The 24,113-nt window shown below is 52.6% G+C and overlaps 2 protein-coding genes and 1 long non-coding RNA gene across 9 annotated transcripts in view; 1 reads left to right on the plus strand and 2 right to left on the minus strand.

Annotated features, from left to right (window-relative positions):
- The window catches only part of LOC143833588 (uncharacterized), an 18,645-nt gene extending 15,545 nt beyond the window's left edge, over positions 1 to 3,100 (minus strand). Inside the window, exon 1 of the long non-coding RNA XR_013229666.1 lies at positions 2,959 to 3,100. This is a non-coding gene — a long non-coding RNA (uncharacterized LOC143833588). The remainder of the gene's footprint in view (positions 1 to 2,958) is intronic.
- GNL3L (G protein nucleolar 3 like) overlaps positions 1 to 18,313 on the plus strand; it is a 22,529-nt gene extending 4,216 nt beyond the window's left edge. For 2 of the 5 annotated variants that reach the window (XM_077329597.1, XM_077329598.1), the window contains exons 3-17: positions 3,073 to 3,172; positions 3,288 to 3,325; positions 4,023 to 4,124; positions 4,280 to 4,396; positions 5,547 to 5,630; positions 5,759 to 5,894; positions 7,334 to 7,437; positions 8,416 to 8,560; positions 9,506 to 9,593; positions 10,494 to 10,671; positions 11,553 to 11,695; positions 13,762 to 13,898; positions 14,561 to 14,715; positions 16,141 to 16,312; positions 17,993 to 18,313. In XM_077329597.1, the coding sequence (XP_077185712.1) occupies positions 3,160 to 3,172; positions 3,288 to 3,325; positions 4,023 to 4,124; positions 4,280 to 4,396; positions 5,547 to 5,630; positions 5,759 to 5,894; positions 7,334 to 7,437; positions 8,416 to 8,560; positions 9,506 to 9,593; positions 10,494 to 10,671; positions 11,553 to 11,695; positions 13,762 to 13,898; positions 14,561 to 14,715; positions 16,141 to 16,312; positions 17,993 to 18,060 (1,680 nt within the window). In that variant the 5' untranslated portion in view covers positions 3,073 to 3,159 and the 3' untranslated portion in view covers positions 18,061 to 18,313. Of the gene's footprint in view, positions 1 to 1,013; positions 1,146 to 3,053; positions 3,173 to 3,287; positions 3,326 to 3,911; positions 4,125 to 4,279; positions 4,397 to 5,546; positions 5,631 to 5,758; positions 5,895 to 7,333; positions 7,438 to 8,415; positions 8,561 to 9,505; positions 9,594 to 10,493; positions 10,672 to 11,552; positions 11,696 to 13,761; positions 13,899 to 14,560; positions 14,716 to 16,140; positions 16,313 to 17,992 lie in introns of those variants that run through there. The other 3 variants (XM_077329596.1, XM_077329595.1, XM_077329599.1) reach the window with 3 other exon arrangements.
- LOC143833586 (uncharacterized) overlaps positions 18,219 to 24,113 on the minus strand; it is a 20,277-nt gene continuing 14,382 nt past the window's right edge. For all 3 annotated transcript variants that reach the window (XM_077329603.1, XM_077329602.1, XM_077329601.1), the window contains exons 7-9: positions 23,431 to 23,580; positions 21,808 to 21,947; positions 18,219 to 18,870 (exon numbers count right to left, since the gene is read on the minus strand). In XM_077329603.1, the coding sequence (XP_077185718.1) occupies positions 18,805 to 18,870; positions 21,808 to 21,947; positions 23,431 to 23,580 (356 nt within the window). In that variant the 3' untranslated portion in view covers positions 18,219 to 18,804. The remainder of the gene's footprint in view (positions 18,871 to 21,807; positions 21,948 to 23,430; positions 23,581 to 24,113) is intronic.

Genomic DNA, 24,113 nt, shown 5'->3' on the forward strand with positions numbered 1-24,113 from the left:
GGAACCCTAGACTTCTTTGGTGATCTCACATCCAAATTCTAACCAAGGCTGCTCCTGATTAGCTTCCGAGATCAGACAAAGCTCTCCTGACATTATCCAGGTCAGGGCAGACACCAGCACAGGTGGTTTGCCATTGCCTGCCTCTGTGCAGCAGCCTTGGTGGTCTACCACCCAAGAGTCCACTTAGCAGGCAAATTCTGGCCAGAAAAAGCAATCCTGGGCTCTCCAGGACAGAATTGTCTCCACTCCAGCTTTCTTTCATGTTGTGTGCCTTTGAAAGAAGAAAACAATTTGGGCAAAGTTGGCCCCACATTTGTGCACCAACCTAAAGGAAGGGGCTGCCCCTTGCCCAAACTCCCATCCTAATAACACGCTGGATTCCTACAAACGCAGTTCTGCTGCCCATTATTTACTCATGGGTTTTTTAGGTTGCTTGCTTTGGCTCCCCACCCCACCCTGGGTCTGGGTGGACCTGCCTTCAGGGGCGCAGATCTGCAACGTGGGCTGCGTGCTCACCTCCTCCAGGGAACCTGGGTGCCCGATTTATTTGCACGGCAAACTCCCCCCGCCCTCCGTCTGCCCCAATATCCTGTGAAAAACAACTGCAAACCCAGCCCTTGGGTGCTGCCTGACCCCCATTGAAATCAACCAGCAAGGAAAAGCCCGGAGTGAAATTGATCCAAATTAAGAAAAAATATACATATTCTGCGAACTGAAATAGCTAAAGCAGCCAGGCTGCCTGCGACCCCCAAGTGCACCGCAACCCCTCCTCCCTCTGCAAACAAACTGCGGCCCTCCAGATGTCCATGGACTACAATTCCCATGAGCCCCTGCCAGCAAATGCTGGCAGGGGCTCATGGGAATTGTAGTCCATGGTAATCTGGAGGGCCGCAGTTTGACTACCCCTGCCCTAGACATTCCTACTGCTTCCCGCCCCCGCCCCCTCTCCTTCAAGCCCAAGGAAACCCAACCCAACTTCCGAGCTGCAGACTCAGCAGCAACAGGAGGCGGGGACGCGCCTTGGTGGCGGGCGCGCGCGCTAGCGGAGGACCGCCCCTCTCGGGGACGCGCGGGAAACCACGTGGCGCGACCAGGAAGCAGCACGTGTTGGCAAAAAGGCCCTGGAAGCGGAACCTGCCCGGTTGGTGCGATTCGGGCACGGGAGTGGGAGGGGTGGTTGCAAACTGGAGGGGTGGGGGCTACGAGGGGGTCTTGGAATGGGGTGGGTGGGATGCATGGCCGGGGGGGGGAGTTGTCAAAGCCCCCCCCCCGCCACTGAAGCCCCCCTGTAGCGTTTCACGGATGATAGTCCCGGGAACTTGGCTGGATTTCCAGCTGCGAAATGCCATCTAGCAGTCAAAGATCTGATCGTGGCTATTGGTTATAGTAATGATGCTGATAAGCCCTGCTTGCCTCTCTCCCAGTATATCAGTAATAAGATTGTAGTGGGGGGATGAGGGAGGGGGAGGGATGCCAGCTCCAGGTTGTGAAATACGGAGACTGGGGAGAACAGGGACCGCGGAGTTGCAGTGCCACAGAGTCCCCCCCCTCCCAAGCAGCCCTTTCCTCCAGGGGAACTGATCTCTGCAGTCTGGGGAGGAGCTGGAATTCCAGGGGATCCCCAGGCCCCACCTGGAGGCTGGCATCCCTGACCCTCAGTGGGGTCCAAGGCCACAGAGTCCCCCCTCCCAAGCAGCCCTTTCCTCCAGGGGAGCTGATCTCTGCAGTCTGGGGAGGAGCTGGAATTCCAGGGGATCCCCAGGCCCCACCTGGAGGCTGGCATCCCTGACCCTCAGTGGGGTCCAAGGCCACAGAGTCCCCCCTCCCATGCAGCCCTTTCCTCCAGGGGAACTGAGCTCTGCAGTCTGGAGAAGAGCTGGAATTCCAGGCCCCACCTGGAGGCTGGCTTTACTTTGACATGACTGAAGTTTCTGTTCTGCTTGCCTGGTATTGAATTCAGTTAACTTGTCAATTGTCAGTGATTCAGTCACCCCCTGGAGGTCTGTGTGTCTACCTCTGTCTACCTGCCAACTCTCTCAGCCCCACCTCCCTCTCAGGGTGTCCATTGTGGGGAGAAAGGAAAGGCAATTCTCAGCTGCATTGGGATACCTTTGGGTGAGGAAGACGGGACATAAGAACCAGATTTTCTTCTTCTGTCCTCCCAGTTGCCCAGAAAACCAAGCTTCTAATTTTCATTTCCCCCTTCTTCTTCTGTTTGGATCCTTTATTTATTTATTTGTATTTATTGCCTGCAAACCGGCTTGTGGCGGGTTACAAAACGGGTTCCAATCCACCCCCCCCCAATAAAGGCCCATTAAAGATAAAAGTATCTCCTGTGCAAGCACCGGGCTATGTCTGACCCTTGGGGTGACGCCCTCCAGCGTTTTCATGGCAGACTCAATACGGGGTGGTTTGCCAGTGCCTTCCCCAGTCATTACCGTTTACCCCCCAGCAAGCTGGGTACTCATTTTACCGACCTCGGAAGGATGGAAGGCTGAGTCAACCTTGAGCCGGCTGCTGGGATCGAACTCCCAGCCTCATGGGCAGAGCTTTCAGACAGCATGTTGCTGCCTTACCACTCTGCGCCACAAGAGGCTCTAAAGCCCCATTAGAACCCCGTTATTGCATTTATATACCGCCCACCCCTAAGGCTCAGCGCGGTTTACGTGGAACAAAACCAAGTACATCAGGCTAGCTTGATCTTGTCACATTTCAGGAACTAAGTAGGGTCAGCCCTGGAGGGGAGACCACTGAGGAAGCCCAGGGTGGCTATGCAGACGCCAACCCCCCTCTGTCCGTCTCTTGCCTTGACCTGGATGGGCCAGGCTAGGCCAGTCTCCACAGATCTTGGAAGCTAGGCAAGGTCAGCTGTGGTTCGTCCCTGGGTGGGAGACGGCCAATAATTCCAGGGTTGCTACGCAGAGGCAGCCGACGGCAAGCCACCTCTGTCCCTCTCACCTTGGAAAACCTTTGTGGTTTCTACAAGTCGGCTGCAACTCGATGGCGTTTTCTACCATCACGTCTGGACCTCTGATTTCGAAATGGGGATGTAGCCTTTTCTTTCTGTCCCAGGCACAAGTAAACAGGCTGGGAGTAACTTCGAGGAGTCTCCAGTGACTGTCGGAGAAGCCGGACTTTGCCTCTTTCTGCTCCGACACCATGACTCGGCACAGTAAGTCCCTGTTTGTGGCTCAAGGGCTGCTCTCAGTTTGGCAAGAATTCCGAATTTAATTCCAGGCGTACAACAAGATGCCTCCCCCCCCCTTCTCTCTCTCTCTTTTTTGCAGAGCAGAAAAGATCCGGGAAGAAACCCAAGCACAGCAAGGTGAGCCTGGCCTGGCCGTGAAACGGGGTTTTTTCTCTTGGTGAAAGGCTGGGGAGGATGGGTTAGGGGCTGTTGGAGGGAGCCGAGGAGGAAAGGGCTGTTAGCGACAGCAAAAGCTGCACTGAGGAGCTAGGCTGGAGATGTCTCGGTTTTGGGACGGAGGAGGTCAGCAGTTGTTTTGGCACGGGCCGTTCCAGGGCAGTGGAGCGAGCAGGAATCGGATTGTTCTGTAGCCGAGGAGACATTTGAAAAGGCGCAAAACACGGGGAGCAAGCAGCTCTTGGGTCCTTCTTGCAAACACGGCAGAAGAAGAGATTATATTCCTAGCCGAGGAGGAAGAGGAGATGGAAATATTGGAATAGCAGTTTGGGAGGGTTTGCAGTCTTGGCTCTGCAGTAGATCTGCTACGTTTCAGTCAAGGAGCACCTTTAAGACTAACAGGATTTTCCAGGGCTTGGGGGTAAAACCAGCAGAGAGAGGAGTCTGGGGTGGGATATCTGGCAGGGGCTCATGGGAATTGTAGTCCATGGACACCTGGAGGGCCACTGTTTGGCCACCCCTGCCATAGAGTTTGTATTTCCTTCAGGGGGACCGGTCTTGGTAGCCTGGCGTCCAGTTGTAATTCTAGGACTCCCAAGTCTCACCAAACAGCTGGCAACCGTAGCCTCCACCGACATGCCTGTTTTGGCTTCCACAGAAAAGGGGGGCAAAGCCCCATGGGAAGAAGGACCCGGGTGTGCCTCAGCTGTCCCATTTCAAAGAACATGCCAAGAAGGAAGCATTGCAGAAGCAGAAACGGGTGAGTCTAAGAGGTGGGAAAACCCCACAAACCTCTGGGTTAATCTCCCAGCTCTGGGGACAGGGCGGAGGGGCACCAGCCAGCGAGAAGTCCTTTCCTGTGGGGCCAGCCGTCCCCCCACTGTACATTATTAAAGCTCTGCTCCTCTCCGTCAGGTTACGGAGTTGCAGGAACGGCAACGGACGGCCCGGCAGAAGGAAATGAGCCGGGTCCGGAATCTGGAAGGTTTGCAGAAGGACGCCCTGCGCAGGCAGCGGGACTTTGAACAGAAGGTGAGGAGACTCTTCTCCAATGTGCTCTTCTCCAGCAGCGTCTCCCAGGTTTGAGAGCCAGCCCAGTGTTGGGGTTAGTGTCAGGCCCATTTCTGCCATGGAAGCTCCCTGGGTGACCTAGGGCTGGTCACACACTCTCAGCCTGGCCTACCTCGCTGGATTGTTTTGAGGATAAAAGGGAGAAGGATGGAAGAGGCTTCGGATCCCCATTGAGGTGAAAGGCAGGATAAGCATAAAGGACATATAAAATAAAGGAATCAATTGTATTTATTTTGGGACGCTGACTGGGACGCTGCTATGACTCTGCTCTTTCCTGTTTTGGGGAGAGTGTGGAAAAGGAAGGAGAGCTCATTTTCTTGTACCCTGCTTTTCACTACTCGATGGGAGTCCCAAAGCAGCATGCAAACCCCTTTTCCCTTCCTCTCCCCACAGCAGACACCCTGTGAGGGAGGTGGGGTGTGAGAGCTCTGAGAGAACTGGGAGTGGCCCAGCTGCATGCGGGGGGCGGGGAAAAAGAGTAGCCTTTATACCTCACAGTTCTCTGCTATTTCAGCACAGACAAACGTATAAGTCCCCAAGCAGTGTAATAACCTGCATCACATGGCCCCAATCTGTCGCTTGGGAACAATATGTTCTATCTGGGCTGAAATAATAATGCTGTGATGAAGCTGAGGTGAAACAAGGTATTTAATACCGGAACCTTGTCACATATACTACAGAAAAAACACGTGCAACTTGAATAAAACAAGACAATTTTCTCAGAGCTCCCTCAGCCTCACCTACCTCACAGGGTGTCTGTTGTAGGGAGAGGGAGGGAAGGTGATTGTAAGCAGCTTTGAGACACAAGAGGCCTGCCCCCATGACCTTGGGCCAGTCCAAGTTCTCTCAGAGCTCTCTCAGCCTCACCTACCTCACAGGGTGTCTGTTCTGGGGAGAGGAAGGGAAGGCGATTGTAAGCAGCTATGAGACACCTTTGGGTAATGAAAAACGGGGTTCAAATTTCTTCTTTTGCATCTCGGGGGGGGGGCAGTGAATCGCCATCGTGGAGTGGCAACCTGAGTTTGCTTCCCCTTTGTCTGCGGTCGCTGTTCTACTGTAGAGTGACCTGGGCCTCATGTCAGGTATCAATTTGTCCATCTTTCTCCCCCAGGAGACAGATCTGAAGCAACTGGCGAAACACGAACTGCTGGAGAAGGACAGTTCCTGCAAGGCTTATTATAGGGAGTTCAGGAAGGTCAGTGCCCTCTCGCCGAGCCTGGTGAAAGAGGCGTCCCGGGTGCGAAACACAGTGTCGTCCTGGTGGGCCCGGGATGGAGCATCTGGGAACAATGTCAGGTGGTAGCTCTTTTGATCTCTCTTCAGGTGATTGAAGCGGCGGACGTGATCTTGGAAGTCCTGGATGCTCGAGACCCCCAGGGCTGCCGTTGCCCCCAGGTGGAGCGGGCTGTGGTTGAGGCTGGTGCTCACAAAAGACTGGTCCTGGTGTTGAACAAAATTGGTAAGTATGAGAGCCCGTCGGTCTTGGGAAGGTCTGGGGTGGTTGTCCGGTGTGACTCATTAGAATCATAGAGATGGAAGGATCCTTCAGGGTCATCTAGTCCAACCCCCTGCACAATGCAGGAACTCACAACTAGCTGCCCAAGTGATACCCCGCCCCAAAAATCTCCAGAATCCAGCCAGGAGGAAATTCACCTCCCATCCCACAGTGACGATCAGCAATTCCCCGGGAATGCAAGGAAGGGCCTCAAGAGACAAACAGTGGCACATCCCTTCCTGCCCACCCTCTCACAATCTGCCTAAGTTCACAAAATCAGAATTTCTGTCAGATGGCTCTCCGGCCTCTGCTTAAAAACTTCCAAAGAAAGAGAACTGACCACCTCCCTAGGAAGCCTGTTCCACTGAGGAACCACTTTAAGTATCAGGAACTTCTTCCGGAGGTTTAGACGGAATTTCTTTTGAATTAATTTCATCCCCTCGGTTCTGGTCCGACCCTCTAGAAACCGCTCTGCTCCATCCTGTATTTGATGGCCTTTCAAGTACTTTATGGCTATCCTATTCTCTTCAAACTTGAAGAGGGCCATCATTTCTTGGATGCTTTAGGGTGCTTAGAGCTGATCCTGCGTTGAGCAGAGGGTTGGACTAGATGGCCTGTATGGCCCCTTCCAACTCTAGGATTCTATGATTCTATATCACCTCTTATTTATTACATTTATCTACTGCCCTTCCCATGCATCTCAGGATGGTTTACAGAGAACGGGAGTCATAAGATACACACAATGTAGGCTCGATAACTGAATCGATTAATAACACCAGTGGTAACAGCAATAACAATAGCATCCCTAAGAGCTGTTACCATATCAACTGCAACCTCACCAGTTAGTCAATGCAAGTTGGACGGGACATTGCGGACCTGGAGAAAATACAGAAGAGGGAATCGGAAATGTTTAAGGGAGAAATCAGAAATGTTTAAGGGAACTGGAGCACCTTTCCTACGAGGTAGCATTCAGCTGCAGAACTGAAGATAGGCCCCAATTTGCCTGGTGTAACTTCATGCAAAGAGCCTCTTGTGGCGCAGAGTGTTAAGGCAGCCGTCTGAAAGCTTTGCCCATGAGGCTGGGAGTTCGATCCCAGCAGCCGGTTCAAGGTTGACTCAGCCTTCCATCCTTCCGAGGTCGGTAAAATGAGTACCCAGCTTGCTGGGGGGTAAACGGTAATGACTGGGGAAGGCACTGGCAAACCACCCCGTATTGAGTCTGCCATGAAAACGCTGGAGGGCGTCACCCCAAGGGTCAGACATGACTCGGTGCTTGCACAGGGGATACCTTTACCTTTACCTTAACTTCATGCAGCCCCGGTAAAGGCTAGGCCGACGTTCTCGATTTGCACGTTGCTGAAAACCCCTTAGGCTAATCCTGCCATCCTGTTCCTGTGCCTCAGATCTGGTGTCTAAGGAGATTGTGGCAAAATGGCTGAAGTACCTGAGGAACGAATTCCCCACCGTCGCCTTCAAAGCTTCCACTCAGCAGCAGAGCAGAAACCTGGTAGGCGAGAGACTCCGTGGGAGGCGGGAGCCATAAAGCAGTTGGGACTGTCCGAAGAACTGAGGGATGGCGCGGGGGTGGCCAAAAGGTGGCCCTCCCGATGTGTATGGACTACAATTTGGGGGCTCATGGGAATTGTAGTCCAGGCACAGCTGGAGAGCCACCATTTGGCTACCCCTGTCTAGCGCCTCAGCACTCCCTTTTAAAAATTTCCTGTCAACAAGTCCTGTTACCTCAGATTTCATGTGCACCGTACTTTTTTTACCTCATAATTAGTGGAAGAGGGTGGGTGGTCAAACAGTGCATGGACTACAGTTCTGGGGCTCATGGGAATTGTAGTCCAGGCACAGCTGGAAAGCCACTGTTTGGCCACCTTGGTGGCCTCAGCGCCCCGTTCTTAAAATATCCTGTCAGCAAGGCCTGTTACCTCAGATTTCATGTCCACCATTCTTTTACCTCATTAGAGGAAGAGGGTGCTACTCTAGAAGCCAGATTTCATAGAATCATAGAGTTGGAAGGCACCTCCTGGGTCATCTAGTCCAACCCCCTGCACTATGCAGGACACTCGCAAAGATTTGACGGGGTAGTGGTGTTTAGGAGATCTTGGGCCTTTCTTTTTGGGAGGAATTGTGGCATCAAGGAGATAGGAAATGGAAGGAAAGCTCTGTTGAAAAAAGGATTTGATAGGTTGAATTTGTCTGCTACAGTAAAGGATTGAGGCCTAGAGAGGAGAGGATTAGCGCGGGTCTTCTTGGCACACATGAAATGGCCTTATACTGGATCACACCATCGGTCTGTCTACTCAGACCGGCAGCAGCTCTCTAGCGTCTCAGGCTGAGGCCTTTCACCTGTCCACCTACCTGGTCCTTTTAACTGGCAATGATGGGGTTCTAACTGGGGACCTTCTGCAGGCCAACGAATCCTCTGCCACTGAGCCGTGGGCCCCTAATAATCCTCTTCTCTCTCTCTTGCCTCTAGCAACGGAGCCGTGTCCCGGTAGCCCATGCCTCAGGGGACCTTCTGAGCAGCGGGGCCTGTGTGGGGGCCGACTGCCTCATGAAAGTGCTGGCCAATTACTGCCGGAACCAGGATGTCAAGACTGCCATCAGCGTGGGCGTTGTGGGTGAGCGGGGAACCCGTTTAGGGGGGAGAGTATGAAAGATGGCTGGGAGTCTTCAGCTCGGAAGGTCTCTAATGAGAACCAGAGGTGGGCCTCTTTGCCTCCATCCGTTGCTTCCTGGGGTGTAGATCCAGGCTGCTGGAGATCTGAAAGGAAGTCGAGTTGGGGGAAGAGAGACCACTCAGAAATGGATGTGGAGGGAAGAATTGACGCTGGTTGGCTGGGTGAGCTCAGGCTCCTGTGGGGATGTTAGAGAGGTAGTACAACATGGCTCAGTAGGATTAAGAACATCAGAAGAGCCCTCCTGGATCAGACCAATGGAGGTCCATCTAGTCCAGCATCCTGCCTCACACAGTGGCCAACCAGTTCCCTTGGAGGGCCAGCAACAGGGCAGAGAGGCTGAGGCCTTCCTAAGAACATCAGAAGAGCCCTCCTGGATCAGACCAATGGAGGTCCATCTAGTCCAGCATCCTGCCTCACACAGTGGCCAACCAGTTCCCTTGGAGGGCCAGCAACAGGGCAGAGAGGCTGAGGCCTTCATAAGAACATCAGAAGAGCCCTCCTGGATCAGACCAATGGAGGTCCATCTAGTCCAGCATTCTGCCTCACACAGTGGCCAACCAGTTCCCCTGGAGGGCCAATGACAGGACAGAAATGTTCACTCCACTCCAGATCACTGCTGAACAAAATTAAAGAGCGCCAGACCGAATGCTGATCCGTGTGCGGATCCTGCTCCTTCCTCCCTTCCCCTTCCTCCCATGGCGAGAATTGTCCATTTATTCCTACTCTCTGCTGCCTCTCGTTTAACCCATTTTTAATCCAACTGCTTTATTACTGATGGGAGGGTCTTGGTTGGAGGGGGGGGGAGCCTTCGATGCTCAGGTGTTCAGATACGATGGAGCATCATCAGGGTAGCAAGCTCTTTGGCTAACCCTTCTTGTCACGCAGGGTTCCCGAATGTCGGCAAGAGCAGCTTGATCAACAGCCTGAAGAGGAGCCGGGCTTGCAACGTGGGCGCCACTCCCGGCGTTACCAAGTAGGTAGGGTGTTGCGGCAGTCCTGGGGGGAGGAGCGTCTTCCCCCAGCGCTTGGGCTCTGTACCCTTACCTGCTAGGTCAGGAGGCTCCAGGCTCAATCCCCGGCATCTCCAGTTGAAAGGATCAGGAGGAGACACAGAAGACTCTGGAGAGCCCTTGCCAATCTGAGTAGATGCCACTGACTTAGATGGATTCAATACCAGGCAGCTTCTTGGGTATCCTATCTGATGGAAATGCCGGGGATTGAACCTGGGACCTCCTGCCTGCCAAGCAGAGGCTCTGCAATTGAGCCAGAGTCTCAGGCCAAGGTCTTTCTCATCCCCTCCTGCCTGGTCCTTCTAACTGGAGATGCCGGGGATTGAACCTGGGACCTTCTGCCTGCCAAGCAGAGGCTCTGCCACTGAGCCAGGGTCTCAGGCCAAGGTCTTTCCCATCCCCTCCTGCCTGGTCCTTTTGACTGGAGATGCCGGGGATTGAACCTGGGACCTTCTGCCTGCCCAGCAGAGGCTCTGCCACTGAGCCAGGGTCTCAGGCCAAGGTCTTTCCCATCCCCTCCTGCCTGGTCCTTCTAACTGGAGATGCCGGGGATTGAACCTGGGACCTTCTGCAAGCCAAGCAGAGGCTCTGCCACTGAGCCAGGGTCTCAGGCCAAGGTCTTTCCCCTCCCCTCCTGCCTGGTCCTTCTAACTGGAGATGCCGGGAATTGAACCTGGGGCCTCCTGCATGCCAAGCAGAGGCTCTATCAGTGATAGCCTGATACAAAACGACAGAATGTATCCGTTTCATTTCTATGATAAGCTGTGTTACCTACTGTCAGGAAGAGCAGCCTTTCCCCCTTTTCTAGGTTACCTGCCTGCCTTTCTCCTCTTGGCTACCTTAACTGTCTGCCTGTCTTGTAGGTGCCTGCAAGAAATCCAGCTCGACAAGCATATCAAGCTTCTGGACTGTCCGGGGATCGTCATGGCTTCTCCCACCTCTGATGCTGCCATGATCCTACGGAACTGTATCAAGGTCGAGCAGCTGGTTGACCCCGTGACCCCAGTGGAGGCCATCTTGAAACGATGCAACAAGCAGCAGGTAGGGTGCAAATGCAGCGGGGACAGGTGGGGCTGGGGGATTGACCAATGTGGATTCAGGTGGGCAGCCATGTTGGTTAGAAGCAGGAGAACAAATTTGAAGTCCTGTGGTCCCTTTAAGATCAGCAAAGTTTCATTCTGGGCATAAGCTTTCTAGTCCACTGGCTCCTTTAAGGCCAACAAAGTGGAATTCTGGACATAAGCTTGTTCCAACAACAGCTGAGAACTTAAGGAAGGGCTTAAATTGGTAGCCAGTGTGGCTCTCCAGATGTCCATGGACTACAATTCCCATGAACCCCTGCTAGCACAGTTTGGCCATCCCTGGCTTAAGGTGTATGTGGTTGGACCTGCCTTACTTACGGTTGCCAACCTCTAGGTGGAACCTGGAGATCTTCCTCGGGAGGTGGTGGGTTCTCCATCTTTGGAGATTTTTAAACAGAGGCTGGATGGCCATCTGACGGAAAGGCTGATTCTGTGAAGGTTCAAGGGGGTGGCAGGTGACAGTGGGTGAGCGAGAGGGTTGTGAGTGTCCTGCATAGTGCAGGGGGTTGGACTAGATGACCCATGATGGACTAGATGACTCCAACTCTATTATTCTATGATGATTCTATCTCCCATTACACAATTGATCTCCAAGCAACCCAAATCCATTCCCCTGGAGAAGATGGAAGCTTCAGAGGCTGGACTTTGTGGCTTTTGACCCAGCTGAGGTCCCTCCCCAAAGCCCACTCTTTCTAGGTTCCACCCCCAATCTCTGGGTAATTCCTGACCCAGAGCTGGCCGCTGTAGCATCATTCCCACCACAACCGATTGACTTTGCCACAATCCGGTTCAGAATCAATACTCTCTGCTTCTTTAACTTTCTTCTTTACCCCCAATAAGATCATGCAGCACTACGGTGTGTCAGATTTCAGGGACACGCTGGAGTTCTTGGCTCACCTGGCCAGGCGACAAGGGAAACTGAAGAAGGGCGGGACGCCGGACCACGAAAAAGCAGCCAAGGCGGTGCTGAGCGACTGGATGAGGTGAGGGACGGCAAGAACTGGGCATGATCCGGAACTTCAGATGGGTGCCATGGACAGTGTTAATGTAGGCCTGTTTTTTTTGGGGGGGAGGCCCTCTAGACCAGGGGTGAATTGGGATTATGTGACTGTTAGTAATATATAATGTCTTTTTGAATTCTACTCTCTAGTCCCAGGACAAGATAACTGCCAGCTTAGCTCCTACTTGTTGGAATGTTTCACGCTGGTATGGAGACCGATGGGGCCAGCAGTAAATAGGAGGGTGGAAGCCGTGGATCACTGGCTTTGACAGTTTTATTTCTGATATATGTCTTTGTGAACTACAAATGGGTTCGAGGGGTTTGATTGGCCGGTTTGGCAGGGAGTTATCATGTGGCCGTGTTTGGATGCTGTGACACAGTTTACTAACGCAACAGGATTAACTTTTGCTTATATATTCCTATTGTTATGATGGTCAGTTCATAGTCTGGGGAAGAGTGCCTGCACTCGAAAGCTCACGCCTTGAAGAAATCTTTGTTGGTCTTAAAGGTGCCCCTGGACTCTGATTTTATTGGGACAGAAATGGAAGGAGAGAGGCTTCACATTATTATTAATTAGGTTTCTAGACTGCCCTTCTGGGACCGACTCAGGATGGTGTACTTTTACAATTTGTAAATACAGCAAAACCATAAAACATTAACAATAACACTACACAATCTAAAACCTATTAAAAATTAACAGCATCGGTAGTCGTCTTCCGACCCAGAAATTTGTCACTGCCGGTAGGTCTTTCCCAGATTAAGTATCTCTGTGGGGTGGCTTGTTGGAGGAGGGGGTGCACAGATGTCATGGATCACTGGCCCCAATCAAAGGCTTGGCGGAAGAGCTCTGTCTTGCAGGCCCTGCGGGCCAGCTCTGGACCTCCTCTGGGGCTCCTTCCACCAAGTAGGAGCCAGGACTAAGAACGTCCTGGCCCTGGTTGAGGCCAAACTCGCCTCCTTGAAGCCAAGGACTACCAACCAGTTGGAATATGAAAAGCGGAATGCTCTTTAAAGCAGGCAGCTTGGTGTAATGGTTAAGAGTGCGGACTTCTAATCTGGTGATCCGGGTTTGATTCCCCCCTCAACCACATGCAGCCAACTGGGTGTCTGTTGTAGAGAGATGAAACGGAAGGCGAATGTAAGCTGCTTTGAGACCCCTTTGGGTAGAGAAAAGTGGCATATAAGAACCAACCTTCTTTTCTATTAGATTCTTTTTAGTTGTTGGTCCCTAGAGCACTTGAAAATATCAGATATACAAATTAAAATCAGCAAGATCAACCAGTACATGTTATTTTCAAAATCTAGAATTCAGTGTCAGACCCACCCAGGGCATGGGATAAACCTCCAAAGACTGACCTAAATATCAAGCCTCACAGGACTTGCAGAAACTTAGCAAGTGCCTGCAGGGGGCAGTGGTGTCATCAGAGGGTCTTTTTTGGAGGGGTAGGGGCCATCACTGAAAAGGCCTTTCCCTTGGTAACAGCTAAGATTATCCTGGGGCCAGCGTCCTGCTTAGAGGTTAAGACCAGGCCTGGAGAGAGTGACTAACACCAATTCGAAGTCCCAGTCGCCCCAAAACTCACAGGGGGGTCTGAGCTGCTCACTCTCAGCCTAACCAACCTCAAAAGGTTGTTGCGAGGACCCAGGAAGGAGGCTTGCATACCACTCTCAGCTGCCTTCAGAGCCAGCTTGTTGTAGCAGCTACCAGTGGCGGCCGCTAAACTAGAGAATGGCGTTTGATTCCCCACTCCTCCACATGCAGCCAGCTGGGTGACCTTGGGCCAGTCACAGTTCTCTTAGAGCTGTCCTTGCATAGCAGTTCTCTTAAGAGCTCTCAGACCCATCTATCTCCCAGGGTGTCTATTGTGGGGAGAGGAAGGGAAGGCGACTGGAAGCCCTTTTGAGACTCCTGCGTAGTGAACAGCAGGGTATAAAAGCCATCTCGTCTTCTGGAAGGAAAGAGGCAGGGTTTTGGTTAAAGCTACTTGCTGCAAGATAACCGTAAGGAAAGGAGATGTTTCAGTCCACTGTTCCTTTTGCCGTCACTAGTGGGAAGATCAGCTATTTCACCCACCCGCCCGAGACCCACACCCTTCCAACGCACATCAGCGCTGAGATTGTGGCCGAGATGGGCCAGGCCTTCGATTTTGAAGCGCTGGAGAGAGACAACGAGGCCGCATTGGCACGTAAGTGGCGTAGGCGGAGTGATTTTCCTCCTTCCCCCTTTCTTCTTCTGCTTGCCCTTCCCCTTCCTCTGATGACTGGTAGGAAAGGCCAGCCCGCCCGCTCTCCCGCTTCTAGGCAGGTGGGACTTCAGGCAGAAGCACCCGCAAATCCCATCCCTCCCCTTCCAGCATCGAATATAGATTAGTGTCCTGTTGACTTTTTTCTATGTGCCTCCACTTTCAGGGAGGTGGGGAGGCCTTCTAAATCTGGAGAGCTGGCTTTGATTCCCCACTCTGCCACATGAAACCAGCTGGGTGACCTTGAGCCAGTCACCATTCTCTTAGAGCTGTTCTCACAGAGCATTTATCTCAGAGCTCTGTCAGCCCCACCTACCTCACGGTTAGTCTGTTGACCCTTGGCAGAGTGAAACCATGGTTTTCGAAAGTGCCAAAATATTCAGCCTTACTCTTTCTCTTCTCACCCCCACCCGGTCCAATGCTGTCTCAGTGTCTTTAAAAAAAACCTAGAAGAACAGTCCCCACGCCATACCACCAATATCTCTGTTAAGTCCTGGGGGAGCGGGGATTGGAACAAAAACCTTAGGGGCTAACAGAGTCACAGCCTGTTGACTCTGGCTATGAAAGCTTTTTAGGAGCTCTGAACTATGCTATATCTGTTGCAGAGATTCCCTCTGGCCCAGAGGTGCCTTCTGGCATCGCGCTGGAGGGATGTGGCCTCACCTGCGGAGGAGAAGCAGAGATGGAGGAGGAGGAGATGGACAGATTCAGCGGTTTGGAGCAAGCGGAGTCCAAGATGGAGGAAGATGGGGACCCAGAGGTGTGAATGTACAAATGGGACACAGATTTGCAAACTGCACAGAGTGCTGAATGATGGAATTAGAATACAGTGCAGTAAGAGCAGCATAAGACATACAAAAGCAAGATTTGAACACAGAAGCAATTTAAGGGCCAGCAAAAATGTCAGCTTTAGGAGGTTAAAGATTTCTTCCTGTCTGACTAAGGGAGCTTTGATTCTTGGAAGCTTACACCTGGAACATCTTTTCGGTCTCTAAGGTGCTCCTGGATTCGAATCTTGCTCTGACTGAGCAGTAATGTCAGGGCTCTCTCAGCCACACCTGCCTCCCAGGGTGTCTGTTGTGGGGAGAGGAAAGGGAAGGTGATCTACTCTGGTAGAGAAAAGCGGTATTTAAGAACCAACTCTTCTTCTAGAGTCCTAAGTGTATTGTGATTTAAAATGCATATCTCTGTTGCTTTTTGAATATCTTCCATTCTTTTCTGTTTAAAAACTGCACTGATATATGGATTTAATATATGTTAAGATCCTGAATTATGCAGGGAGTTCTTAGAGCCATAGAATCATAGAATCATAGAGTTGGCAGGGGCCATAGAGGCCATCTAGTCCAACCCCCTGCTCAACGCAGGATCAGCCCTAAGCATCGTAAAGCATCCAAGAAAAGTGTGCATCCAACCTTTGCTTGAAGACTGTCAGTGAGGGGGAGCTCACCACCTCCTTAGGCAGCCTATTCCACTGCTGAACTATGACTGTGAAAAACTTTTTCCTATCTAGCCTATATCGTTGTACTTGAAGTTTAAACCCATTACTGCATGTCCTCTCCTCTGCAGCCAGCAGAAACAGCATCCTGCCCTCCTCCAAGTGACAACCTTTCAAATACTTAAAGAGGGCTATCATGTCCCCTCTCAACCTCCTTTTCTCCAGGCTGAACATGCCCAAGTCCCTCAACCTATCTTCATAGGGCTTGGTCTCATGGGTTTAAACTTCAAGTACAACGATATAGGCTAGATATCAGGAAAAAGTTTGCACAGTCAGAGTAGTTCAGCAGTGGAATAGGCTGCCTGAGGAGGTGGGGAGCTCCCCCTCACTGGCAGTCTTCAAGCAAAGGTTGGATACACACTTTTCTTGGATGCTTTAGGATGCTTAGGGCTAATCCTGCGTTGAGCAGGGGGTTGGACTAGATGGCCTCTACGGCCCCTGCCAACTCTATGATTCTATAGCTGGCACCCAGGGACAAATGGAAGGAGCGGGTCCTTCAGATATAGTTTGGGAGCCCTTGAACTGAGGTATTTAAGCCCAGTGCTCCTCGAGTCTGAGCAGTCTGTCGGAGGCTGGAAAGCCACCTTAGCTTCCGCAATCCGAGAGCCGTGACCGAGGACCGCCGCTTGCTCGTCTCTCTTCCCATTGGCTGCCTGAACGAGCCCCGCCTTCCTTCTCTTCTGCCTCCAGTTTGGCCTCATCACTGTGGAGCTGAAAGCCAAGAGCAAGGCCTTGAAGGAAGTGGAGAAAGTCGTGCCCCGAGCGCCAGACCTCAAGGAGATCGCCGCCCTGGACCCGCTACAGCAAGGCCAGGGCTTGCGGGCGGCGAGCAAGAGACGCAAGAAGCAGCGGAAGAGGGCAGGTAAGGCTCCCCCCTCCTCACCCAGCCTCCCCGGATCTTCAGCAAAGGTTCGGTCTCATGTTCAGCTTTGGCTATATTGATGGGAAGAACGCCGCCTTCTGTTGTCCCGTAAACCAGGGGTAGTCAACCTGTGGTCCTCCAGATGTCCATGGATTACAATTCCCATGAGCCCCTGCCAGCAAACGCTGGCAGGGGCTCATGGGAATTGTAGCCCATGGACATCTGGAGGACCACAGGTTGACTACCCCTGCCAATAAGCCACTGTTGGGATGCATCCACAGGCTTCAGAATGGGAAGGCAGGATGTTGGCACCATCTTGGATTTTCTCCCGGTTGGCAGACCTTGTTATCAGACGCAAGTCTCCATCCCTTTTTCCCCTCCTGGCCTGTTCCAAGGAGCCTCTTGTCATGCTCCCCTCTACCTGTTTCACCTCCCCCTAGCTCTGCTTCTGCCAGTCCAATACAGGCCGGTGGGTCTCTTCCACCTACACCTGGCCCTGCCCTCTTGCCTTCTCCCTTGGTGTGGGCTGGGCCTGATCCTCTTTTTTCAAGGCTGCCTTGGGAGCCTGGCCTGGAGGAACGGCCGTCATCCTGGGCTCCAGGCGAGGGGAGGCTTCCAGCGACATCTACCAGGCCTGGCGGATGGCCGGGGACTTCACCACCTGCCAAAGGTGCTCCAGCCCTACCATTCCTAGCTTGAGCCCCTTTGGGGTGGTTTCCTTGTAACCGGGCTCTTCTTTTGTTCCCATGGTGAGTCCCTCTTCTGCTGCTGCAGCCACCAAGGTCGTCCCTCCTCTCTGTAGCCTTGGTGGGACTTTGAGGCCTCTTCAGAGTCCGTAGATGTCAGGATCCGTGGCTGTATGCCAACCAGTGGTTCCAGCTTCACACATCAGGACAGAAAGACCCGCCTTTCCCCTTCTCCTTGAAGCAAGACTGGCATCTGAGGCCATGCTCAATGTATCCCCATTTTCTTCAGCACGGATTCCCAACCAGGGGTCCATGGACACAGGAGGTCCATGGGGGCTCTGGAGGAAGTCCGTGGCCTTTCCCTTTCTGTCTTAGTGGACTTGGCCACCAGCTAGGGAACTGGCCACTTCCACAGATCCTCCTCCCAAGCGTGAGTTCTCTTGTGGCTTCTGTGCCTCGGAGGGGTGGAGCCTGCACTTACTTCCTCCTTAAACCCCGCCCCCAGTCCTCAAGCCTGCCTATTAATATGTGTGATGATGTCACTTCTAGTGGCATGGCAGGAAGGCATGAGCAGCCGACATCACTTCCGAGGCTCTTCAAAGACTGAAAATTATTTGAGGGGCTCCTCTATGGTCAAAAGCTTGAAAAATGCAGCTCTGTGGTCATGTAGCTGGCAGCCCATAACAGGGCCCTTTTGTGGTGGCACCTTGGCTCTGAAACAACCTCCCTGCAGTGATTTCATCACGTGCCGAGCTTTAGGTACTGGATGAAACCATTTCATTTGCCCCCTGGACTCTTGTGTTGTCATTTGTGTCCTGTTTGAACGGCCCAGGCCTCTTACTCTTCTGTTCTTAATAGAGCCCAGTTTATTGGAAGGTGTTTGGGGGTTATTTTCGTAGCAAACAGGGCTAGTCCCGAGTAAACCGGGGAGGTGAACCAGATGGCTGGAGCAGTTTTGACCCCTGGCCCGTTTCCTCCTTGCCTTCCTGCACAGAGAAAATCGCCACCAAGCTCTCCGCCTCGTTGACGGCCGCCATGAATTTTAGCTTCGCCAACGACTGAGGAGCAATCTGCCCCGAAGAAGACGCGACACACACAGAGTGTTTACCTACCTCTGACCGGCCGCTCCTCCAGTGGCCCCGTTCTCGTACGGGAGGGGACTCGCGGAATCCTGCAGAAGGTGCACAGAATTGCCGGACGGCGATGCAAAAAGCCACAGCTGTTTCTATAAAAGACCTTTTTAATAAACACTGTAAAATTCAGAGGCAAGCCCATTAAAATCGGCCCTGAACGCTGCAGCAGCGTTAACTAACAAGTGGTTATTTAGAGGAATGCTCTTTTTCGGCAGAGAATAAGTTCCGGAAAGGCCCAGGTTGTGGGAGCAGTTAACGCTCCTGCATGAAAAGTGGAAGGGAAGGGTTTGTGCCGTGAGCCCTTCGCATTTAACAATCTCCCCGTTAGCCCAGAAGAGAAAAGACAAGGTGAGAAAACCGAACACGAGGAGCACATCTTGGCCTGCCTGCTTTGAGTAGTTTTGTATCCGTGACAGCAGCAGCTCCAATGCGAGGGTGAGGGATACCCATTCCCTACCTCAGCAGTTCAGTCTCCAAGCCGTGGAAAGAACGTTTTTTTTCCAAAAAGGGGACGCGAGAAATCTCTGGATCTGGCTAAGAAGGAGGCCTGCTCTGACGGTCAGCCAGGTACCAGAGTCACAGAGCTGGAAACGTGGTATTCTGAGCGATGTCTCCCCTTCGGTAGTGCAGGCGCAGGCCCAGGTGACGTCCTGAAGTCTTCACGTTTGGTGCCTTAAAAGTGCTTTGGATGACGAGGAGTAGCTGGAGATCGCCGGCGCCGAAGATTGTAAGGGACAGCCTGCAGCGGGCGAGACAGAAACAGCTTAGGGCGGGGGGCAAACTGACCCTGCCAGCAGGGGCTCATGGGAATTCTAGTCCATGGACATATGGAGACTCACAGTTTGCCCCCTGGTCTTAAAACGTGGGAGGGAGTTGAATCTTAGTCTAGGGTAGAGTTGCCAGCTCCTTAGGAGGGTGGGTCTTGGGAAGGAGAGGGGATTCCATGGGGCAGAATGCTGTAGAGCAGTGGTCCCCAACCTTTTTTCGGCTGGGGACCGGCAGGGCAACTGCCCTGCCCGCGTGGCCGGGCCGCACATGCGCGCTGGGCGGCCGAAATCGCCACGACAGTGCCGCACATGCGCGGGCCGCACATGTGCGGTGCGCAGCGCGGCCCTGATTCCCTCTCCTCCCCCTCCCGCAGTAAGAAGCTTCCTGGGCCGCAAGCTTGTGGCCTGGGAAATTTTTTACTGCCGGGGGGGGGGGCGGGGAGAGGGAACCGCAGCCCGGCACCGGGCCGCGGACTGCAGGTTGTGGACCACTGCTGTAGAGTCCCCCTTACCTTGCCTCTTAGAAATCCCAGGAGTGTGCTGGCTTGTGGGCTAGGAGCCAGCTTCTGCAGTGTCTTACCGCACCGCGGCCATCCTATAGCGACTGCCCTCCTTGGATTTACCACCTCATCATTCTGACCACTCCCTTTGGAGGCTCAGGGATGGATGAGCATTAATGCAGGATTCAGCATTTTGCGACAGGAGACGGCCAGAACTGCAGGATGCAGTTCTGCAGCAGCAGTGAAAAAAGCATGCCCTGCCCATGTTCATTTCACACTTCTAGCCTTGCTAGGGCACAAGCAGCACCTATGGAAGTCGCCCAGCGCCAGAGGGTCGGGTGACGAAGACTGCCAGAGGGCTAGCATTAAACCCCTCCCTTGCTCTCTTATCTCCTCTTCTGGCAAGGCCAGGAGAAACAGCAGTCGGTAATTAAAACTGTTGGTGGGATGATGCGCACGAGAATAGTGTGCAACAATTCATGTATATGAAATACATTTCTTCAGCCTGGAGAAAAGGAGGTTGAGAGGGGACATGATAGATAGCCCTCTTTAAGTATTTGAAAGGTTGTCATTTGGAGGAGGGCAGAATGCTGTTTCCGTTGGCTGTAGAGGAAAGGACATGCAGTAATGGGTTTAAACTTCAAGTACAACGATATAGGCTAGATATCAGGGGAAAAATTCTTCACAGTCAGAGTAGTTCAGCAGTGGAATAGGCTGCCCAAGGAGGTGGTGAGCTCCCCCTCACTGGCAGTCTTCAAGCAAAGGTTGGATGCACACTTTTCTTGGATGCTTTAGGATGCTTAGGGCTGATCCTGCGTTGAGCAGGGGGTTGGACTAGATGGCCTGTGTGGCCCCTTCCAACTCTATGATTCTATATATACAGACTGTTTTGTTGTTACAGTTTTATACAGCCAGCTTGGTGCAGTGAGAGACAGCTGGGTGTTGTGCTTAAGAGTGGCAGCCTCTAATCTGGAGCGCTAGGTTTGATTCCCCACTCTTCCCTAAGAAGTCTGCTAGGTGACCTTGGGCCAGTCACAGTTCTCTTAGAGCTCTCTCCATCCCACTGACCTCCCAGGGTGCCTGTTATGGGGAGAGGACGGGGAAACAATTGTACGCTGCTTTGAGACTCCTTTGGGTAGTCAAAAGTGGGCACAAATAACCTGCTCTTCACTTCCTCCTCCTTGAATCGTAAGAGATGGAAGGGACCTACAGGGTCATCTAGTCCAATCCCCCTGCATAATGCAGGAAATCCACAACTACCTGCCCACCCAGGGACCCCAATTTCATGCCCAAAGGATGCTCTCCCTCCTTCACTTGATGTAGATGTGGATTGTTTGAAGCAAGGGTCCCAATCCTGATTGTGACTGACACTCCGAGTTAAGCCCCGCACCTCTAGTTTATCTTTTTGCATCCGGAGTCCCCAACCCTTTTCAGCCAATGAGAACCTCTGGAATTCTGACGCAGTATGATGCAGTTGGCTGGGTCTGCCACAAAATGGCTGCCACAGTTTCCCTCCAGTTACACAGTGAAGGTATCTGAATTGGTGGTGGGACAAAACTCTGCAAAGCCCATCAGATCTCCAAAGCTTTTCTGGTCAAAAGCCCCACGTTGTCTCCCCACTTTCTTGGCAAGCCCCTCGAAACAGCTGGAGGGCACCATGTTGGGGACCCCCGGTCAGGAAGCTAGATTTACATCTTCAAAATTTTAACTTTTGCAAAGCACTCAGCTTTATAAATGATTCTCGGAGCAGGCAGGGGATGGCGTATCGTACAAGACTAGGAAGTCATCAGAGAGGAACTGGAAGCCATGCTGGGCTCTGACCAGAAACCGTCTTTTGTCCACAACGGCTTTTATTTGCAAGAATCCGGGCTGCGCACAAGATGCCTCTTCTGATAGGGGACCTGGCTTGCTGCATTGCAGCAAACCAACAGTCCTCCTGGCCTGAGAAAGCCAATGCGGCACAGAGGGAGCCTGTCTTTGGAGGGCAACCCCCCCCCCTTCCAATATCCGTGTTCGTCCACTTAAAATATTTATACCCCCGCTCGCAAAATACTCCCAGGGCATTTGCAGGAAGTGGCGGAAAGGGGGACAACGTAAGCAAGAAAATCTCTTGGCACCCTCCCCATTATAAGGACATACCTAAATAGGTAGGTTACCCTAATCATCTCAACATTTGCATGTGCAGCTGAGGGACCAGCAGTTCAGAGGCAAATGTACTGCGGAGCCTCGTTCGCCTCTGGAGTGCTGCTCAAGGAGCACCTCCAGCCTTCCCTCCTGCATCAGTTTTGTGAGCAGGGCCTTCTAAGCTACATTTCCACTGTTATGGTTTGGAAGCCTTTACACCTGTTCTTACACTGACAACACGCACCTGTTCCCTTCAGGCTGTGGGTCTGCACGCAGTTGACTTACCCCTTCCAGAGGGATTGGGATCATCAGTGGTTCAGTGGGCCGCACGCCCCATGTCCGACTGCGCTGGCGGGACGGGGATCGAGCAGTGCGGGAAGGGGAGCGTCCTCTCCGCTTGGGGGTGCTGGCCCAGACCGTTGCCACTAGAGGAGATACTCTGAGCATTAGTGACTCTAGAAGGGATGTTTTTTTAATTGATTGATTCATTAATTCATTTGATTTACACATGTCTGAATAAAACCCCCATAAAACCCCATTAGAGCCTCTTGTGGCGCAGGGTGGTAAGGCAGCTGACATGCTGTCTGAAGCTCTGCCCATGAGGCTGGGAGTTCGATCCCAGCAGCTGGTTGACTCAGCCTTCCATCCTTCCGAGGTTGGTAAAATGAGTATCCAGCTTGTTGGGGGTAAAAAGGTAATGACTGGGGAAGGCACTGGCAAACCACCCCGTATTGAGTCTGCCATGAAAACGCTAGAGGGCGTCACCCCAAGGGTCAGACATGACTCGGTGCTTTCACAGGGGATACCTTTACCTTTAAAACCCCAGACATAAAATCACAGGTCATTAGTCAAAAACCAAAGGAAGAAGATACAGCAGAAAAACAATACCCTCGCTATTCTCAGTCCCCCCCAGTAACATCTCATAGAGGGGTGGGAGGGAAGAGGGGTGTAGGTGGAACTTTCAATTGCCACTCATACCGCTCTCCTGGAAGGGGTCCCCCCGCCGATCCCCTTGGCCACACCGGCCTCAACCATAGACCTGGTGGAAGAGCTCAATTTTGCATGCCCTGCGGAACGCTGAAAGTTCTCCGCAGGGCCGCAGCTCTTCCGGGAGCTCATTCCACCAGGTTCTTGCCCTGGTTGAGGCCGGCCGGACTTCCCTGGGGCCAGGAATAACCAACAAATTGAATAACCGCAGAGCATAAAGAATAAAACTCTTGGACAGAGATGGCATCAACCTGAACTCCACTCCTTTCCTTGGGACTTGGAAAAGTTGGACAGAATTCACTAGGCCAAGAATGCTAAAGCCCACCAATGGGAAGGACAGCCAGCCATTCAACTGTCAACAACACAAGTAAGTCTTTACCAATTGCCTTAAGCAGGCATCCCCAGCCTTTTAAAGCCTGTGGGCACATATGAAATTGTAGCACACTGTGGTGGGCAAAGCCCCAAGATGGCTGCCTCAGGAGGGGCAGGTCACAAAATGGCTGCTGCATCTTGCCATCCGTTACACAGTGAAGCCACTTGTGCAGTGGTGGCAGCTGCTGCCAAAAAAAATCTACAGCCAATGAGATCCCCAATGATCAATCAGTGACGTCAGTTCCAGCACGTGGTGGAAGTGATGCCACCATGTTGCTGGCGACGGGCCCAGGCCTAATTTTGCCGCCGGTAAGTCCCTTGCCAACCAGCTGATTGGCGCTGGGAGGGAGGAGACCCAGATCCCCCATCTCTGGCAGAGGGCTGAGATTCCATGCAATTACTCCTCCTCACCTCTGGGGGCGCCATGAGTCCAGCCCTGTGATGGCCAAGGCGACTTGGTAGCTTGCCCTTGGCTACTGAGTTGAGATTTGAACCCAGTTCTCTCCAGTACCTTATCCCACCTGTCCAAGCCAATGCCCACACACTCACCTTGGTGCTTTTCAACCTGGACTTCGGTCACCTCAGCCCTGTACTCCGAACTAGATGGCTGCTCTGACACTCCTGAGTCAAAGGACATCTCATTGCTGGCACTGAGTCCAGAGCCATGAAACAGCAGATCTCTCTCGACCAGCAGCCTCTCTGGAAAACGAAATGGCACACAGGTAGCAAAACCGATGAGGAGTCTCGCAGCATAATCTACAGGAGGGCTGCAAGCCAGGACCTTTTTGGGATGGCTTGTCTGGAGTTTTAAGAGGAGGATGGAGCTCAGATTTCATTTAGAATCATAGAATAACAGAGTTGGAAGGGCCCTCCTGGGTCATCTAGTCCAACCCCCTGAACTGTGCAGGACACTCACATCCCTATCACTCATCTACTGTCACCTGCCACCCCCTTGAACTTTCACAGAATCAGCTTCTCTGTCAGATGGCTACCCAACCTCTGTTTAGAAGAAGAAGAAGAAGAGTTGGTTCTTATATGCTGATTTTCTCTACCTGAGGGAGTCTCCAAGTGGCTTCCAATTGCCTTTCCTTTCCTCTCCCCACAACAGACACCCTGTGGGGTGGGTGAGGCTGAGAGAGCCCTGATATCCCTGCCCGGTCAGAACAGTTTTATCAGTGCCGTGGCGAGCCCAAGGTCACCCAGCTGGCTGCATGTGGGGGAGCGCAGCCTCT

This window comes from Paroedura picta, chromosome 3, assembly GCF_049243985.1.
Source record: "Paroedura picta isolate Pp20150507F chromosome 3, Ppicta_v3.0, whole genome shotgun sequence".
In the NCBI taxonomy this organism is placed as follows: Eukaryota; Metazoa; Chordata; class Lepidosauria; order Squamata; family Gekkonidae; genus Paroedura; species Paroedura picta.